Source organism: Mustela nivalis (assembly GCF_964662115.1).
Source record: "Mustela nivalis genome assembly, chromosome: 18".
NCBI classification, from domain to species: domain Eukaryota; kingdom Metazoa; phylum Chordata; class Mammalia; order Carnivora; family Mustelidae; genus Mustela; species Mustela nivalis.
In genome coordinates, this window is record NC_139037.1 from 456,554 (window position 1) to 475,338 (window position 18,785).

The 18,785-nt window shown below is 58.0% G+C and overlaps 2 protein-coding genes across 7 annotated transcripts in view; one reads left to right on the top strand and one right to left on the bottom strand.

Moving 5' to 3' along the window:
- SPG7 (SPG7 matrix AAA peptidase subunit, paraplegin) overlaps positions 1–17,341 on the bottom strand; it is an 81,626-nt gene extending 64,285 nt beyond the window's left edge. For 4 of the 6 annotated variants that reach the window (XR_014305699.1, XR_014305700.1, XM_082711455.1 and 1 more), the window contains exons 1-9: positions 17,106–17,341; positions 15,916–16,018; positions 14,639–14,728; positions 8,335–8,576; positions 6,207–6,346; positions 4,875–4,977; positions 2,937–3,062; positions 2,486–2,648; positions 1,970–2,143 (exon numbers count right to left, since the gene is read on the bottom strand). Coding sequence is in view for 3 of the 6 variants with exons in the window: in XM_082711455.1 (XP_082567581.1) it covers positions 1,970–2,143; positions 2,486–2,648; positions 2,937–3,062; positions 4,875–4,977; positions 6,207–6,346; positions 8,335–8,576; positions 14,639–14,728; positions 15,916–16,018; positions 17,106–17,288 (1,324 nt within the window). In the remaining 3 variants the exon portion in view is untranslated. The remainder of the gene's footprint in view (positions 1–1,969; positions 2,144–2,485; positions 2,649–2,936; positions 3,063–4,874; positions 4,978–6,206; positions 6,347–8,334; positions 8,577–14,638; positions 14,729–15,915; positions 16,019–17,105) is intronic. The other 2 variants (XR_014305701.1, XM_082711454.1) reach the window with 1 other exon arrangement.
- VPS9D1 (VPS9 domain containing 1) overlaps positions 1–18,785 on the top strand; it is a 227,980-nt gene that overhangs the window by 124,948 nt on the left and 84,247 nt on the right. The gene's annotated exons all lie outside the window — the stretch shown is intronic.

Below are 18,785 nucleotides of genomic sequence, written 5' to 3' on the forward strand. Positions count from 1 at the left end.
GGAGGCCCCTCTGTGCCGGCACCCCGACAGCGGCATTCAGAACCAGGACCTCGCTCTGCACATGGTCCCGAGGACGTGGAGCCCGTGGAAGCTTCCCTCCCCAGAAGCTGCCCTTGTGCACGGTCCCTGAGCAAGGTCTGAGGGGGGCTCCGATGCACCCCGTTCTGCAGATAACCCGACCACACAGCCTCTTCGGCACACTGGCTACACACAGCACTTGGCTTTTCCGCCCATGGAGCTTGCCGAGTTCCCAACACGCATGACAGTGTTGGCCAGCCCGAGCGTGTGTGGAGAGGCCTTGCCCTGCCGCTGGCCGGCCCTGCAGAGCAGCACCCGGGCGTGGTCTGGGGCAGCTCTGCAGGGCCTTTCCTGAGTCCGAAAGTGTTTCCGAGTGAGAAGCTCAAACAGTTTGTCTCGAGTCGCACACGGTCCAACGCCACGTCCGCACATTGGCCAGCACGCGCACCGCCCCCAGGGTGGGAGCACTTCCAGAATGAAAACACGGGCGCCTGGGGGGCTCAGTGGGTCAAGCCGCTGCCTTCGGCTCAGGTCATCATGTCAGGGTCCTGGGATCGAGTCCCGCATCGGGCTCTCTGCTCAGCGGGGAGCCTGCATCCCCCTCTCTCTGCCTGCCTCTCTGCCTACTTGTGATCTCTGTCTGTCAAATAAATAAATAAAATCTTTAAAAAAAAAAAAAAAGGAATGAAAACACACACACATGTACTCGGTTCTCTTGGAGCCAGGGACGTGAGCAGAGTGTCTCCCTCACCCGCAGTGCTGCAAACGGCGCAGGAATCCTGACGCTCTGGGGCCTGAGGTGGGTACCCGTGGGCCCACGGTCACAGCCGCGTTATTCCAAGAGCCGGAGCCGTCCGCCAGCAGGGGACTGGCCACGTGGGGGGACTATTAGCCTTAAATGAAGTCCCACCACGTGCACTGCAAGGAAGACATGACCCTGGGGACTCACAGAGCTGCTGTGCCCTCGAGGGTCCTAGAAGTCTCAGATCCGTGGAGACAGAGAGCAGGGCTGTGGCTGCCGGGGGCTGGGGAGTTAGTGTTTAATGGGGACAGAGTCCCAGTTGGTGAAGAGGAGAAGGCTCGAGAGCCAGACGGTGGTGGGTGCACAGTGAGAACATACTTGATGTCCCTGAAGGAAGCACTCGTAAATGGTTAAAATGATCAATGTTATTATATATGTCACCACAGCAAAAATAAAGTGGAGCACATGGCCGGTCCTATCAGTGAAGCATCTCACCCTTGCTCTCAGTTGTAAGTCTGAGCCCCATGTTGGGTGTAGACTTAAAGATAAAATCTCTAAAAAACAAATAGATAGGGGCGCCTGGGTGGCTCAGTGGTTAAGTGTCCGCCTTCAGCTCAGGTCATGATCCAGGGTCCTGGGATCGAGCCCCGCATCGGGCTCTCTGCTCAGTGGGAAGCCTGCTTCTCCTCTCCCTCTGCCTGCCTCTCTGCCTACTTGTGCTCTCTGTCAAATATTTAAAAAAAATAATAATAAAACAAATAAAATCTTAAAAAGGAGCCGTTCCAGTCACTCCCAACCCTGAGATCAAGAGTTGCAGGCTCCCGGACTGAGCAGCCGGGCGTCCCGTGTCCCCTCTACCCTCTGAGCAGCACAGCCCGCTGGGTTCATCCAAGACTGGAAACGGGGTCATGACCTGCCCTGCCCTCTGGGCTCCCAGGGTTTCCCCTTTCTTTTCTACCGTCACCGTCAAACCTGAGTCTCTGGATGGAGCCGGGTGACAGACACGCCGACACCAGCCTCCTCTCATTACTCACACCCGGGGCAGGTGTGTGGTGGGGACACAGACCAGTCGCTGCAGGTAAGTGAAATGCCTGGAAGCACGAGCGTGAGGTTCTGGAACAGGACGCCAGCTGCACGGTCCATCTAGAGAGTAGGTCTCGGGAAGACAGCCTTGCACGCCCAGGAGCAGGCTGGGTGAGGGGCACCCACCGTCCATCTCCACCAGAAGCTGGTTGAGCGTCTGCTCTTCCTCCGTGTTGGAGAAACCGGACATGGTGGTAGACCGTTTCTTGCCCACGGCGTCGATCTCATCAATGTAGACGATGCAGGGCGCTCGAGCCCGGGCTTCCTTGAAGAGGCTCCGGACGCGGGCAGCGCCAAGGCCTGAGGCGACACGGGGACCCAGAGTCAGACAGGTAATGGGCGATGAGCCCCACTCTCGTGCCAGTGGCCAGAGCTCCCCCGAGGATGACCGGGTCTCCCGGAGTCCCCCTGCCGGACGCCCACCCTCCTGCACTCCCCAGGCCACACACAGAAGCAGCTTCAACGAACATCACTGCCCAGTTCCCTCCATAAACGTGTCCAGTAACCCAGGTTTCGCGTGTCCTTCCCTGTCCCCCTGGGCCCCTGTCTACCAGGCTGCCTGAGGAAGGGCGTGTGATGGCAGAGACCTCGCTGCACAGATGGTCGGGCAAACCTGTCCGCAGCCCCCCAGGCAATACCGACCTCCAATGACCTCCACGAACTCCGGGCCGGCCATCGCCAAAAAGGGCACCTGGGCCTCCGTCGCCACCGCCTTGGCCAGAAGGGTCTTCCCGCAGCCGGGGGGCCCGAGCAACAGCGCACCTTTTGGGACTTTGGCGCCCAGCTGAAGGAAGCGCTCTGGGCTCTGGAAAAGCAGACCACGGCGTGCTGGTCATAGGTGTTTGGGAATTTCCAAAACAGGACTCCCATGGAGCTCAGCTCCTGAACCATCTGGAATCAGCCACGGTTCACGTGGGGGAGGAAGCGGAGTGCTCCGGCCGTGGCCAGGCATCCCGGGGGGTCTGGGGTGCGGTCAGCCAGGGGTTCCCGGTCACCCACAGGGCCCCGGCTCTCCGATGGGCACCCAGCTGTGCCCCCGGCCTGTCTGGCTGGCTGAGCCCACGCGCCCACACCCGCCCCTGCATGGCCGCACCTTCAGGTAATCCACAAACTCTCTGACTTCTAGCTTGGCTTCGTGCATCCCTGCCACATCTTTGAAGCTGACGCCTTTCCCCATCTTGCCGTCCACAATCGTGAAACGAGCCACTTTAAGCTGGTTCTGGGCAGAAAGAACAAAGGGCAGGTTCTGTGAAATGACAGAAGACGTGAGCCCCTCGGGTTGCGGCTGCCGGCACGAGGCGGCTGTGTGTCCCTGGGGCCCCGGCTCCCCCAAGCCTGGCTCTCCTCACACCCTCTCTGCTCAGAGGGAGGTGAAGCCGTCTCCTGGGCATCCAAGGGAAAATGTTTACTATGCATTGTGAACAGTAAAAAAATTCTCTAGCATCTAGCAATTTGCCTTAAAAAAAAAATAACAACCCTTAAACAACCCCCGTTCCAAACAAGGTAATTCAATATCTGCGGCAGATCGGCTGTAGTTTTCTTTCTTTTTTTTTTTAAAGATTTTATTTATTTATTTGACAGACAGAGATCACAAGCAGGCAGAGAGGCAGGCAGAGAGAGAGAGAGGAGGAAGCAGGCTCCCCGCCAAGCAGAGAGCCTGATGCGGGACTCGATCCCAGGACCCTGAGATCATGACCTGAGCCGAAGGCAGAGGCCTTAACCCACTGAGTCCCCCAGGCGCCCCCGGCTCTAATTTTCTACACGGCTTTTCCCACTACGGTGAAGCGCTCTGATTGTCAGAGAATGCGGTAACTCACAACTCTAGGAAGGTTTGGTAGAAACGCTAGCTGGTTAATTTCTGGAATGCAGCCCGGCAAGACAAAGGTCTCGGTGAGGGTTGCAACCCTGAGCTACCAGGTGGACCAGCAGGCCCCCCAAAGACAGGTGTGCCCCAGCTCCATCACAGTATTAGCGAGACACAGCAAGGGCGAGGAACAGCCCCAGGACGCCTGGGGCTCGGTCCACAAAGCATCTGCCTTCAGCGCAGGTCATGATCCCGCAGTCCTGGGGTCGAGCCTCTCATTGGGCTCCCTCTCAGCAGGGAACCTGCTTCTTCCTCTGCCTCTGCCTGCCACCACTCCCCTACCTGTGCTCGCTCTCTGTCAAACAATAAAATCTTTAAAAACATTTTTTTTTAAGAAATAAATAAACAGCCCCGAGTATGTAAGCCTGGTGAACCTGGCTGAGTGAAACCCAACAGCTCCACAACGAGACACCATCAACTACAAACAGGAACACGCGCCTGGTCCCAGTGGAAACCTGCCTCAGTTCCCAGGTCGGTGACCAGAGGGTACCCTCTGCAGACCTGCTCCAAGCAGGCCTTGGGTGCCTCCCAACACCTCTGCCGACAGGACTACCTGGCCAGATGAGACCTGCCAGGGAGGGACAGTGCATGTTACCACGAAGGCCACCACACAATAGGAGGGCTTTGTTGTTTTGGGGTTTTTTTTAAGTAAACTTTATATCCAACTTGGGGCCCGAACTCAAGCTTCCCGTGCTCTACCGAGTGAGCGAGCCAGGCGCCCCAGGAGAATGCTTTTAAAGTGTACTGAGGTTTGGGGCGCCTGGCTGGCTCAGTCCGTAGAGCATGTGATGCTTGACCTTGGGGTCTTGAGATCGAGCCCTCCATTGGGTGTAGAGATTACCTAAAAAAAAATAGAATCTTTAAAAAAAAAATAAAAGTAAAATAAGAACATAAAGACAACCTTTACCAACTTCTCAGTGTCTTAGCTAGTAGGAAAAACCAAAAACGAAGTCATGTCCAGCCCCAGAAAAACTGCCGAACCAAGTGTCCGGCACACCCATGGGGCTCGGCTGCCCGGCGAGTCAGAGAGGGAGGGGCCTGGGCGGCTCTAGGTCGGCCCCTGTGGCCGTGAACATGCGCTCACAGGAGTGTGCCAGGACCCTGCCCCCCAGCCCGAGCACAGACCCTAGGCCACAGGTGCAAAGAGACGGGCTCTCCACCACTTACGAAAGCACTGAGTCCTCCTTCCCTTCCGGTCATTCCGGCCAGACGGAACACGTACCACAGGATGGCCAGGCCCACGGCAGTCATCCCCAGGGCGTAGAGAGCACTAGCGGGGGAGAGGGGCGGTCACGGGCAGGCGGCGCGCAGACCCGCTTCGCGTCGGGCCGCGGACGCTCTGATGAGGACGAGTGCAGCCCGATTCTCGTCCTTTGTGACCTGCCCCTCAACTGTCCCGGGAACACATCACAGCCTGATACGGTGGCGCGCCACGGCGTGAAGCCGAAACATGGACACGGCACTGACCCTATCCGCCAGGGCCTCCTGATAATGCCTGAAAGAACACACTTTTCACACGCGATGTACTTTTCTTTTCCACAGAGCGAGCGCGCAAGCAGGGAGAGGGAGAAGCAGACTCTCCGCTGAGCAGAGAGCCCGACGGAGGGCTTGGTCCCAGGACCCTGGGATGGTGATGTGAGGTGAAGGCAGATGCTTAACCGACTGAGCCACTCAGGTGCCCCGTATTTTATTTTCCAAAGTGACCCATCCGGGCCACCTGGGTGGCTGAATCAGTCAAGCGTCCGCCTTCGGCTCAGGTCATGATCCTGGGGTCCTGGGACTGAGCTCTGCATCAGGCTCCCTACTCAGCGGGGAGTCTCCTTCTCCCTCTCCCAGTCCCCCAGTTCACGTTCTCTCTCTCAAATAAGTAAAATCCACGAGTTTTGGCTGGTGAGGCAGAGTCACAGAGCCGCGGAGGAAGGCCCGGGCGCCAGGCGCGCCCCGCCTCTCCCTACGGAACTGGCCGTGAAGGCCTGCGCCCTCGGGGAGAATGGCCGTGGCTCAGGGGTGTCCGCCAGTCATGGGCACCCTGCGTCTTCTCGGACTGTGGTCACGTGGCCACGAGTGACCCTCTCTGCAGATGAGGTCCGGCCACCGGTGGTACCCCGTGCCGTTCAGTCCCCCAGGACTATGGGAGCGAGTGTCCCCCCTCCCAAGGAGATGCAGGTTCTGCCGGCCCAACAGGGTCCCTGTTTCCACCTGCCGCCTGGAAGCAAGAGTTTCTACGGGACCTCCCCGCTTCTCCCCTTTCTGTTCCATCTTCCCGTTTGTACACAACAGCAACCCCGGCCCAGGCGGAAGCGACAACTAGAGCAGGTGTGCGATGCTCTGACAGCCCCTGGGGCCCCTCCTCAGGCGGGCTCACAGCTCACACACCCACTGGCCCTCCCCGACAGCGGCTGGCCGAGGGCAGGCAGGGCCGGGAGACGTGTTGGTCCGTCCTCACATTACGAGGCCAAGCCAGCTTTAGTTCAGGAGCCCAAATAATGGCCAACATACTTCCCGAAGAATCCTGTCCGCTTGTAGGAGACCGGTATCCTGTCCTTGCCTTCGATATTCAGGGCGTCCTCAGCGGCCCGGAGCTTCTCCTCAAACCTGTCGATGTTTGCCACCTGCATGCGGTACATCAGGGCCAGCCGCTGCGGGCAGAGAGCAGAGGGGTGTGGGGACACGTGGGCCGCGGCCAGCTGTGAGACAGCCCCCACGCCGGAGCCTCCGGGAGCTGAGCTTTCATCTGCCATCACAGTCACAATAAGCTTTCGGTACGTGCGCTCGCTCTAATTTCACCAACAGGAATGTCTGAAGACAATGGAGGGCGCGCTTTGTGCGTTAAACTCACCACCAGCCTCAGCTGTGCGTGCAGAACACCGCGACACGCGACAGCCACGAGCTGCTTGCCAGCACACAGGCAACTGGCTCAGGCAAGAGACGGGGGTCTGGTGCTTGACCTCAGGCCAAACTGGACTCAGCTCTGTGGCTTTCTTCCTTCTCAGGAAGCCCCTTCTGGGGAGAGGAGCAGCTCAGGGAGACTGAGCAGGTGGTGCGCCCTCCGGGGTAGCAGCTTCCCTGAGAGAAGGCTCAGAGCAAGCCAGATGTCCACGCTGGGTCCCCAAATCCCTGCTCTGGGAGCTGAACTGAGCCACCCAGCAAGGGGCCATCCTGATGCTCTCCAGCGCCATGGACGGCATCATGCCAGTCCTACCTCATTCTTCTAAGGGCCCGGTTCAGATGTTTTCTAGAATGAACTTGTTCCAAGCGCAGCTTCTCAACACACTGTGGGATCTACACGGAGCAGCCCGCTTCTCCCCTGGCTCTGGAGGACCACAGAAAGTTCCGTGTGGAATGAGCGGCTGCCCAGGGTGCATGTCACGGGTCAGCGGGCCAGAGGGGAGAGGCAGACGGGGCACCCACCAGCCACGACACACTGACGCTTGTCTGCGCTGGAACGCCCGGCGGCCTCAGGATTAACCTAACAGACCTCAAACATCTGATCTGGACTTCACCCATGCCTCCGTCACGCAAACACCCACCCAGACATGTGAACAGAATGGTCATCAGCACGCGGGGCCAGGGGGAGCCTGTCACCCCAACTAAATGACAAGCTCTCGTAAACCGACGAGCAGCTATAAACACCACGGCAGGCCCTAAGCCCTCTCCAGACCCAGCCAGGGGCTACAGGTGCTGTCGTGACGGGCACAGTACTGTGCCCAGGACCACCTGGCTCCCTGGCAGCATCCTTACCAGACACCTGTCCTCCAGCACCTTACCTGGCCCACGGTCCCCACCACCCAAACTCCAACAACAAATGGAAAGGAGACTAAAGAAACGGGACAACCAAATACAATTCCTGGCCCCTGACGGGACCCTGGATTAAAAGCACTAATAAGGGGGCGCCTGGGTGGCTCAGTTGGTTAAGCAGCTGCCTTCGGCTCAGGCCATGGTTCCAGGGTCCTGGGATCGAGTCCCACATCGGGCTGTCTGCTCAGCAGGGAGCCTGCTTCCCTCTCTCTCTCTCCCTCTGCCTGCCTCTCCATCTACTTGTGGTCTCTCTCTGTCAAATAAATAAATAAAATCTTTTAAAAAATAAATAAATAAATAAATAAATAAATAAATAGAATCTTGAAAAAAAAAAAGTACTAATAAGGGGCACCTGGGGTTCCCACTCTTGATCTCAGCTCAGGTCTTGATCTCAGGGTGTGAGTTCATTCCCTGGGTTGGGCTCCATGCTCATGGAGGCTACCTAAAAACTAATAATTAAACAGTAATAAAATAGCTCTTGATGCTGGTTCGGAGACATCAGAGAACAGGATCAGGGAGAGTGCTCTGGAAAGTCTTCTTGCCTCACTACCTCTCCTGCGCCTGCCAGTGGTCTGGTTCTGGGGTGAGGGGACAGGGATCCCATCCAAGACATGGAGCCAGCGCCTGGGGCCCCCTCCCCACCAATGCCCAGCCCTCCCCTGGGACCAGGCCCCACCCTGGCTCTCCGCCCCACTCACAGCGCGTGCCGTTTCCTGCCCCGGGCCTCCAGGGATCCCCCTCGACATCTGCAGCCGCCCCAGACCCATGGGGGGGACCTCAGGGCCGCAGCTGCAGCCCCCGCCCCACCGTTCCAGCACGGCCCACTCACCGGCCGCCCGAACACCACGGCTCCAGGGTGCAAGTAGACCTCCACCACGTCGCTCTCGGGCACCACCTGCACACGCTGCACCTCGCCCTTGGCCAGCATCTCGTGCACAAAGTCGTTCCAGGAGATGCTGCCGCCGCTGGAGCTCAGCGCGTTCAGCAGGCTCATGATCACGGCGATGACGAACAGGGTGCGCAGCCGCTCCCGGTACATCTGGTCCTCCCGCTCCCGGCGCCTCCTCTCCTCTGCAAGCAGGGGGACCGGGGACAGCGTCACACACGGGACAGACACCAACCACACGCCATTCACGGCAGCAACACAGCACTCACCGGAGTCCCGTCTACTCAGAGCACAAAGCCAGGTGTACAGTCAGAAGCTTCGTGGGCCCAGCATGGGCTGATCTCCACATGGAGCCCTCTGCCAGGGCACATCCTGGCCCCCGCCCTCGTATGATCACCCCCGATGTGTGCTGCACAGGTGCACGTTACTGTACCTTCTACCCTGTCTGCCCTCCACTCCCCAACAGCCACCTATCCAGGACACGGAAGGCGACCACTTAATTCAACACCACATCCAGCGACCTACGCTTCGTTCAAACCATCAAGTAAATCATCACATTAGGGTACACAGTGCATCGTGCCCAGTTCTTAGTGGGGGACAAAAAGACACAAAACTCAGCCCCTGGCCTTGGGACAAATGGACACCTGGGGAAGCTGACGCGGGAGGTGAGGGGCACACAGTGCAAGGAGCCAGGAGAAGCAGCTCCCAGCACGGCTGTCGCCGGCAGCTCCGGGAGGAAGAGTAAGCACACTAGGAGGCTGGGAGGGCCGCAGAAGTCACCTCCTCCAGAGCACAGACCGGAGAGGGTCCTACGTAGACACCCAAGGCCAGGCCACGGTCTTCCTCCCAGACCAGCCGGTCAGCGGAGCCAGCTGGGGCGGAGGGCCGCCTGGGCACCTGGACGACGCCCTACATCTTCCCACGGGCCCACCTGCCAGTGCTCTGAGGCACCGGCACACCAAAGGCCTGAACTCTGGTGCGGCTCTCCCCTCTGCTCACCCCCCACCCCACGGCCTGTTCTCCCGACACCCCAAACAGACTTCACTGGGCCCGTCACGAGCGATCTTTGAGAAGCGCACATGCTGTCTGGCAGCAGTCCTGCCCAGGACCGCCCTGACCTGGCTCGGCAAGACCATTTACTTCTCCTGCACAGACACAGCACCCACCCAGGGTGGGGGAGAACAGCGAGGGCCCTGCACACACCCGGGGCTCAGACCATGCTGCCCGTGTGGTCACTTCTCCAGGGACAAGCGCACAGCTGGACCTCAGTGCCCACTCACTTCCCTCTGCCCTGCCTGCCGTCTGTCCACAGACACTGCCCTCCTCTTGACCTGGCCGTTCAGAGGAAACGAAAGGCATTTTAAATCAGCTGAAAAACAAAAAATGGGGGGTACCTGGGTGGGTCAGTAGGTTAAAGCCTCTGTTTTCGGCTCAGGTCATGATCTCAGGGTCCTGGGATCGAGCCCCGCATCGGGCTCTCTGTTCAGCGGGGAGCCTGCTTCCTCCTCTCTTTCTGTCTGCCTCTCTGCCTACCTGTGATCTCTGCCTGTCCAATAAATAAATAAAATTAAAAAAAAAAATGAATCTGACAGAGAAGCCTGGGTCCGCAATCATTCTGAAGACGTAAAAGCACATTTCTGCTGTTACCTTACCTGAGAATGGCCGGTAACAGCAAATTTAATATCTAATACCCAAAGTCACAACCAGCAGGGAAGTAAAGACGCCCCGTCTCAGAAAGCAGACTTGACGTTCTCAGGTGAGCAGGTACTTATTTAGAAACCATGCGTTTCGTTTAACTCGCTATTTAGGCAGTCTACTTAAGTCCCAGTCATCAAAACCAGAGAGCCGGGATACGCCATCAGCAGAGGCTCTATGACCGCGCAGATCTTGATGTTGTGTGCACCCCGTGCTCCCGGCCGGTGGCTGTGGCATACAAGCTGCTGGCAGGACTTACGAACTTGGCCCAGGGCCCATGGTGACACAGCCCTTCCTTACCGCTCTGCCTGCCACACGTCACACCCCTCCTGGAGAAGGACTTGCAGCGACCGTACAGCTCACACACACCTGTTTGCAGAGTGTGGAAGAGGTCTAGGATGCAAAAGGTACGGCTTGGTTCCATTTATTTCTTTATTTATTTTTTAAAAGATTTCATTTCCTTTTTTAAGTCATCTCTACACACTACGTGGGGCTCCAACCCACAACCCGAGGGATGGAGAGTCACATGTTCCAGCGACAATCAGCAGGGCACCCCAGATGAGGCTTGGCTTTAAGTAACAGACAGCTTTGCACGTTTTCCTAGGAATTTCTAAACAATAAAAAGACAGCTTTGATTTAGGCTCCAATAAATACAAATCCAACCCTTTTCCAGTAAAAACCAGCCAGGTGTTCTGTCACACATGGAACTGCCCCTGTCGGCCTACCTCAGGGAGAAGGACCTCCTAGCCAGGCCTGGAGGCTGCAGACCCCATTATTAGAGGACTCTGTAGGCTCAGGAGAGGGAGGTCCCAGCCCAGAGTAGTCACTGCTCTGAAGGTCCAGGACGGTGCATGGAGGTCCGGCAAAAATCGTCTGCCATCTCAACAGAACTACCTGCTTCTGAGCCACAATCACCCCGAGTCCTCCTCGCTGGGCAGGAGAGGGACACGGCACACCCCATGCAGACAGGACCCGTCCAGTGACGAGGGTCTGCAAACACGTGTTCTGTCCATTCACACTAACCCAGCCCACAAGGTGCGGTGAGCTGGCCCAGCACACTGTCCAGGGGTCCAAATGAGAAAGCCCTCAGGTCTTGGCTAGGGGTCTCAGAAGACACAGAAAGCACCCTGTTTCCTTAACTCACTGAATGTACTTCTGAAACGTGACCCAAGGACATCGATGTGAAACACAAACTGCCCGGACGCCCCGCGGGCTCAGGTTGCAGCGCGCAACTCTGGATCCCATGCTTGCAGCGGCTACTAAAAATAAAACCCCTTGAAAACAAGCGAAAAGCCCACATATCTGCAGCGCTGGCCAGGTAGGAAGTCCCAGGGGCCGGTCGCAGAAGGGCAGCAGGCGAGCAGGACAGGAAGACGTGCGCGAGCGACAGAGCACTCGCTCCGTGACAGTAAGACGTGCGAGGTCTGAGAGATACTAGCTGGACAATGGCCTTCATCACCGTGTCCCTCGAGGACCCCCTCGTCCACTCCCCCACTGTGGCTGCATCCGACCCACGGCACCCGTGATGGCCGCACTCGGGCCCTGCGGCGCACATGGACTTCGGCTCCTGACGCCAATGACAGGCTTGGAGAGAACCGAGGGCCAAGCCCAGGAAACACTGCTGCTTCCTGGCCACCCGCCTGTCTGCCTGCGGGACAGACCCCCCGGAGACTCTGGTGCCACAGTCCCTCTTCAGGGGGCGGTGTCCCTCATTGCCAGGGTGCCCTACAGCAGCCACCCACCTACCGGCCACTGACCGCTACAGCTGAGTTTCAGGGCTGCCCCAGGCTTTCAGCCTGGAAACTCTCGTGGAAGAACGTACTCCTGCGTACCCTGCACACGGGCGCTGTGGTGAGATGCTCGGGGGACCGCAGTGACAATCCAGTCCTGCCCAACACTCATCGGCGCCGGGCCCGCCCCAGAGAGATACGGCGTCTCCAGAGGAGGCTCGTGGAGTCTCCTCACTTCTCAGGGACCAGCACCACTAACACCACAGCGGTCTGGAAATCCCAGCAACTACTTTTTTAGCTACACTTTGTGTTCTGTGACACCGCAGGGTCACGGGTAATCACAGGTGGTTACACAAAAGCAAGCAAATCGTGACCGTCTCGTGATAAACAATGGCACGAGGCAGGCAGAGGAGATGCAGACGTGCTCCCAACACAGGCCGCTGCAGGCCGCGACACAAGTGGGAAGACCCCATGCGACGCTGGCTTCTGCTACTGGTGTCCCTCGTGCTGCAGCACTGGTTCCTGGCACTGTGACGCAGGCCACCCGTGGGGAGCTGCAGTCCCGCATCTACAGTCTGCCTAGCAGCTGCAGCCATTCCTCGGGACATCACAGCTGTCCGCCGGACCGCACGTGTGCGGGGGACCCGGACCCCAGCACTCTGCCCGCCTCCTCCTCCAACCTGGTCACCGCTGCTTTTGTTCCAGGCCTTTCCCATTCTGAGACAGGAAATATTCCCCGTGCTTGTTCCTAACTCTCCTAGGGTTTCGCTTTGTAGATTTAATGACTTAATCCATGCCGAATTTATTCTGGTCCGTGCGATACAGTCTCTCTCCAAGGAACAGCAGCTGATCCAAATCACTTTGTACACGAGCCTCCCTTCTGCTACTGCGTGAAATGCCACTGCAGTCACATATGAATTCTTAGATATGCCAGACTCTGCCCCCGGATTCCCCCTCTGGCTCCCTCAAATTCTATTACTAGACCAACACATTCATTTTTGGGGAGAAAGATAATTTAATGTCTGCCGCCATCAGCCCCACTGGTATTTGTTTTCCAAAACCCTGTAGATTTTCTGATGACCCAAACCCTCATCTTCCACCCCTAAAAACCTTTTAACTCAGAAGCTTCTGAGAAGAGCCAAGTACCCCAGGAGCTTGTAGCCAAAGAAAGGAGTGATTGCCAGAGGGGACGTCCCATGAAGCCGGAAACCAGGAATACCCACACTGAACCCAACCAACGGCCACAGTTTTCCACGAGTTAAGGCTGTTCCTAAAGAGCTCAAAGTTGGGGGGCACCGGGATGGCTCAGTTGCCGGAGCGTGCAACTCGCAGGGTCATGAGTTCAAGCCCCACATCGGGCATACAGATTAGTTCAAAAATAATAATTAAAAAAATGGGGGCTCCTGGGTGGCTCAGTTAGTGAAGCGTCTGCCTTCAGCTCAGGTCATGATCCCAGGGTCCTGGGATGGAGCTCCGTGTTGTCAGGCTGCCGCTGGGTGGGGAGCCTGCTTCTCCCTCTCCTGCTACCCCTCCTCCCTCCAAACTCCGTCCCCTCACTCTGGCTCATGCTCTGTCTCTCTCTCTTAAATAAATTAACAAATAGTAAATGAATAAAAATGAATAAGCAGGGCGCCTGGGTGGCTCAGTCGGTTGAGCATCTGCCTTCGGCTCGGGTCATATGGGACGGAGCACCACATCGGGCTCCCAGCTCAGTGGGGAACCAGCGTCTCCCTCTCCCCCTGCGGTGCGCGCTCTCTCTCTCCCTCTCTGTCAAATAAATAAATAAAAATCTTAAAATCAAACAAGTACACCAAACAAAAGTACAAAGTATGCACCTAAGTACAAAGAAGTTCCTTGACAAGACAATCATTTCTCTCCCTGTGTGTCCTTTGGAGACTCCGCACAGAACGGGGGACAATAATGAGGTCATTGCGAGGCGAGAAGTAACGGGGAAGACAACGAGTCACTCAGTACAGTGCTGAGCGCACGTCAGCCATCGCCACGGGCTAACCCTTTCCGCTGCTGGGAGCGCCAGCTGCCGGCTTTTACCTTAGAGCCCACTCAGTTTAAACTGACCTTTTATTCCCTCACCCCTTTGCCCAGAGTCCTAATTCTACAGGGAAGGAGACTCCAGATTTGCAAGGTAGGCTGCTGCGAGCTGGGGTACACAGGGGTCACTCACATGGTTCAGTGATGTCCCCCCGCTTCCTCAAGGCCATCACAGAACCAGCCTCTCTTCTGGGGGCTGCTTCTCAGGTCTTCCACGTCATCTGGAACGTGTGTAGGGTCCAACCAAGGTGTCCTGCTGCCTTCCTCCCCACCCCACAACACTCGAGTTCAAGGCAGATGGAGACTCACCCTTTCCGCACAGAGGACAGTAATTCTGCCTGCCTGATGTCTGGAAAGAACAGGGGACACAGGTGCTGACGGAAACGCCTCTAATGGACAAGCAGGAAAAGGTCCAGTAACCACATTCAAGACCGGGGGTACGTGTGCTCAGAGTCAGGGAGACCCGGGGGCCTGGGTGCACCCGACATTTGTCATTAACCTTCCTTTTTTTTTTAGACTTACTTATTTTGAGAGAGTGGGGTCCCAGAGGAAGAGAGAATCTCAAGCAGACTCCCCGCTGAGTGTGGGGTTTGAGCTCACGACCCTGAGACCATGACCTGAGCTGTAACCAAGAGCTGGATGCTCAACCCACTGAGCCACGGCCCGCCCCTGGACTCACCCCACTTTTAAGCAGGTTTCCTGTTGCTGAGACCAGAACACACATGGGATGACAACTAAGGTAGCCATTATTTAAGAAAGTCAGACAGATGTACCTTCATCGTCTTCAGGGGTCCTCCCCTTAGATCTATCCTTGTCCTTAGTCTTCTGCTTTGGCGTGGAGGTGTTAAAATAGCGAGTGGCACCTACAAGGGACAGGAGACATGTTTAACGAGGTCTCTGCCCCTACAGGGGGCACTCAAGGGAAGAGCACCTTCATCAGGAACCTGAACAGCAGCCACCTGAAGCCTACGGGCGTAAGATTCGGAAGGAGAGGGTCCTCCTCAGTCAGCAGCTGCTACTCGGAGAATAATCCTCGAACTTACAGAGTGTCTCTGCAATTTAAATTAGCAATGTGAAGGGATAAAACTTCCTCATGAATGTATCCTGGGGAAGCCTCATGAGTTTGCTGGGCAACAACCCTTCAATAATCACATTCACTCAAAACAAATTTAAATAAATGAGCAACACAGAGGCTTGACAGAGGCGTCAACAGCAACCCAGTGGCCACCATCACCAAGACACAACACTCCTCCCACGAGAGGCTCAGTCTGGCCCACTGTCTAACTGAACTGATGTTTACAAGGAGAGGACGGAGAGTCTCACCAACTGTGACAGCTGTACCTTTCCTCACAAGGTTAAGAGAACCAGAAATGGGACTCCTTGACGGCCCCTGGACACAGGACCAGGCGGTCTAGAGAGTGAGCTGTGTGCCCTGGGCACAGGCATACTCTTAAGTGGGGAGACAAACATAGGAGGCAAGCATGTGGCTGACCACATGTGGGCACCAAGCCGTGGAACGTCCTTTAGGAGTTGGGGGATTTCACTTTTCACCATTCCAACTGGATATACTGGGGGGGTGGGAGGGGGGGGTGTATAAGATCGACCTTGTCAACCCTAAAGGTCCTAAATCCTTGGACCTAAGATCTCTCTTGAAGATGTCATGTGTCTCACTAAATGAAAAAACTATTGTTAAAATTACTTGTGGCTGTTTGTAGTTCCCTTCTGGGTGTAAGACATACGGAGTCACTCCGAAGATCTGACCGGGCGTTGTTGCAGCTGGCTGGAGAATTCGAAGAGCTTGGAAGCCCAATCCCTGCCATACAGCAGAATTTTTTAAGAGTGGGGAGGCGACTCAGATAAGTGCACTCGGCCGTTCAGACCTTGGTCAGTCTGTCTGACTGCACTTCACAGCATCTCAGGGCTCCCGAGAAACAGAAGCCAGAGTCCCCTGAGTGATTTCCTCTCTCTGTCAGCGTCAAACCAGCTGCTCCACTGATTCATTTACAACTGTCACAGCATGCACCCGTCACCTGTTTCAGAAGGTACACACCTAAGAGTCTCCAGAGTCTGACTGGATTCTGGAGGAGATGCTGTTCCAACAACAATCCACTGCACCCTCCGAAGGCTGGGGTTAGCTGGTGCAGCTGCAAAGTCTGAAAAGAAACAAAAAAATCCAAAGGATGGGCTGTAATCTACAGCAGAATTATAATTCAAACTGGTCCTTGAGTTATGGTAAAACAGAACAACAATAACAAATTAGGACCTAAAATGAGAGTTGAGCTCCTAAGAGAGAACTGGAGGGAAACACCAGCCAAAACGGCAGCAGGACAGGGGGTCTGTGTTTTCTGCCTCAACAGCTGACCTGAGCAGAGCCCGGAGCCCACCTTCAGGAGAGCTCGGTTAAGGCAGGTCCATGACACCTGAAGCTGCACGACGCAGGTCAGGTACACGCACAGTGCTTTGCTCACACAAAACTGTCAGCCCCTTGGGACCAACAGCCAAGGGCCACGTGAACTCCTCCTCATGAGGTCGGACCCACTTGAGCCAACTATGAAACAGTTCTCCCGGACGCTCTCACTGGGCTCAGTTTTTAAAACTTTTTTTGGGGGGAGCCCCTGGGTGACTCAGTCACTGAAGCATCTGCCCTGGGCTGGGGTCTTGATCCCGGGGTCCTGGGATGGAGCCCTGCCTCTGGCTCCCTGCTCGGCCACGGGTCGGCTTCTCCCTCGCTCTCTAGAATTAGAGGAGCAGAGGGAGAAGCAGACCCCACGGGTCGAGGGCCTCCGGGATCATGACCTGAGCCGAAGGCAGATGCTTCATGGACTGAGCCGCCCAAGCGCCCCTTAAAATAAGTATTTTTTAAGATTTTATTTTCAAGTACTGTCCACAGCCCACGTGGGTGGGGCTCGAACTCCCCACCCGAGGATCCAGTCGGAGTCTCCACCGACTGGGCCAGGGACGCCTGGATTCGATTTTCAGACGCCAACAACGAGCCACAGGCAGAAAATCCCAACACACCCAAGGGGCTGGGGAGAGGCAGGCCGGGCCGGTGCGGAGTCTCTTCCGGGCTGCGGGCGGCCTCCCCGCACCCGAAGGCGCCGCTCTCGTTCGGGTTCGGTCCCAGCTGGGGGCCGGGGGTCAGGGGCGGAATCGGGGCGGAATCGGAGCTGGGGGGCGGGGGGGTTCCGGCCGGAGGTCAGGGGCTGGAAGGCGTGAGCCCGGCCCGGCGTCGGCAGGTACCTGCTTGGCGTGGCCTCGGGCCCCCACGAGTCGGGTCGGAGGCCTGTGGACGAAGTGCCAGCACCTCCTCCCGGCCCCGGCGGCGAGGCCCAGGCTCCAGCGCAAGCAGCGGCCCCGCAGTGGGGCCGACCCCGCTGCCCGACCCGGGCAGAGGGCTCGCCGCAGCAGCAGCGCGGCCGCCATGTTGGCCCCGGAGCGGCGCCTGCGCGGTGGGCGAGCCCCGGAGCGGCGCCTGCGCGGTGGGCGAGCCCCGGAGCGGCGCCTGCGCGGTGGCGGCTGTTCGGGCGGGTTCCCCGCGCCTCGCGGCGCCCCCGGCCGCCCTGGCGTTCCCTAGCGGTGGCTTCGGTGCCGCCGGGTGCGGAGCGCCGCGAGTCCAGCCCGGAGGTACGGTGTCGGGACTCCGCGCCGGGCTGCGTGCCGCGGCCACGCCGTCCCCGGGCGCCGCTGCTGGGGGGGGACCGCCGGGTCCCGGGGTTACGGGGCGAAGCGAGGGAGCCCGAGGGAACCGCGCCCAGAGAGCGGCCCTCGGACCCCGACTTCGGACCCGGCCGCGGACCCGACTCGCACCCGGGACCCGGCCTCGGACCGCGACCCCCGCGCGGGACCCCGACCCCGACCCCCACGCGCGACCCGGACTCGGACCGCGACCCCCGCGCGGGACTCCGTCTCCGGGCTGTAGGGCCTTGCGCTGGGTTCGCGGTTCCGCGGAGGGAGGCGGCCGGGCGCCCTCGCGCAGGCGGACCCTCGCCCTGCGGGTGTCTCCTCTCTGCCGGGGGCGCGGCGGCGTTCGAAGTCGTCCCGGCGCGGGTCGTCGGAGCGGGGCCCGGAGACGGTTTGTCCCTGCCCGCAGCAGCCCTGCCCCGGCCGCCTCTGCTCCCGGCGCCTGAGCGGCCGCTTGGAGGCCACTGACTGCTGAGCCTCCCGTGCGCCTTCGCGCGTCCCACGCCGTCCTGCAGCACACCTGTTTGCTCTGTTTCCCCAAGAATTTGCTTATTTGGGCGCCTGGTGGCTCTGCCTTCGGCTCGGGTCATGATCTCAGGGTCCTGGGATCGAGCCCCGCATCGGGCTCTCTGCTGGCGGGGAGCCTGCTTCTGCCTCTCTCTCTGCCTGCTTGTGATCTCTGTCAAATAAATAAATAAAATCTTAAAAAAAAAAAATTTGTTCATTTATTAGAGCACGAGCAGGGGGAGGGCCAGAGGGGGAGGGAGAAGCAGGCTTCCTGCAGAGCAGGGAGGACGTCCTGGGACTGACCCCAGGACCCCAAAATCATGACCCGAGCCCCCCCAGGCACCCTTCCCCCCTCCCCCGCAAGAGAGAATGTTAACTGGCGCCCAGTCCATTCCAGACACTCTCTTTGTTCCAAGATTTTATTGGGGGGGGGGGCGGGGAGACTGACAGGCTGGGTCCCAGGACCCTGAGATCAGACCGGGCGGAAGGAAGGCCCACCGTGAGCAGACTGAGCCCGCCACCCCCCCCCCCCGTGTCCCCATATCAGATACTCTTCCATTTCTTTTTTTTTAAGATTTTATTTATTCGACAGAGATCATAAGTCATAAGTGGGGGCGGTGAGCAGGCTCCCCGCCAAGCACGGAGCCCTGTGCACAGCTCGATCCCAGGACCCCGGGATCATGACCTGAGCCGAAGGCAGAGGCTTAACCCACTGAGCCTCCAGGCGCCCCT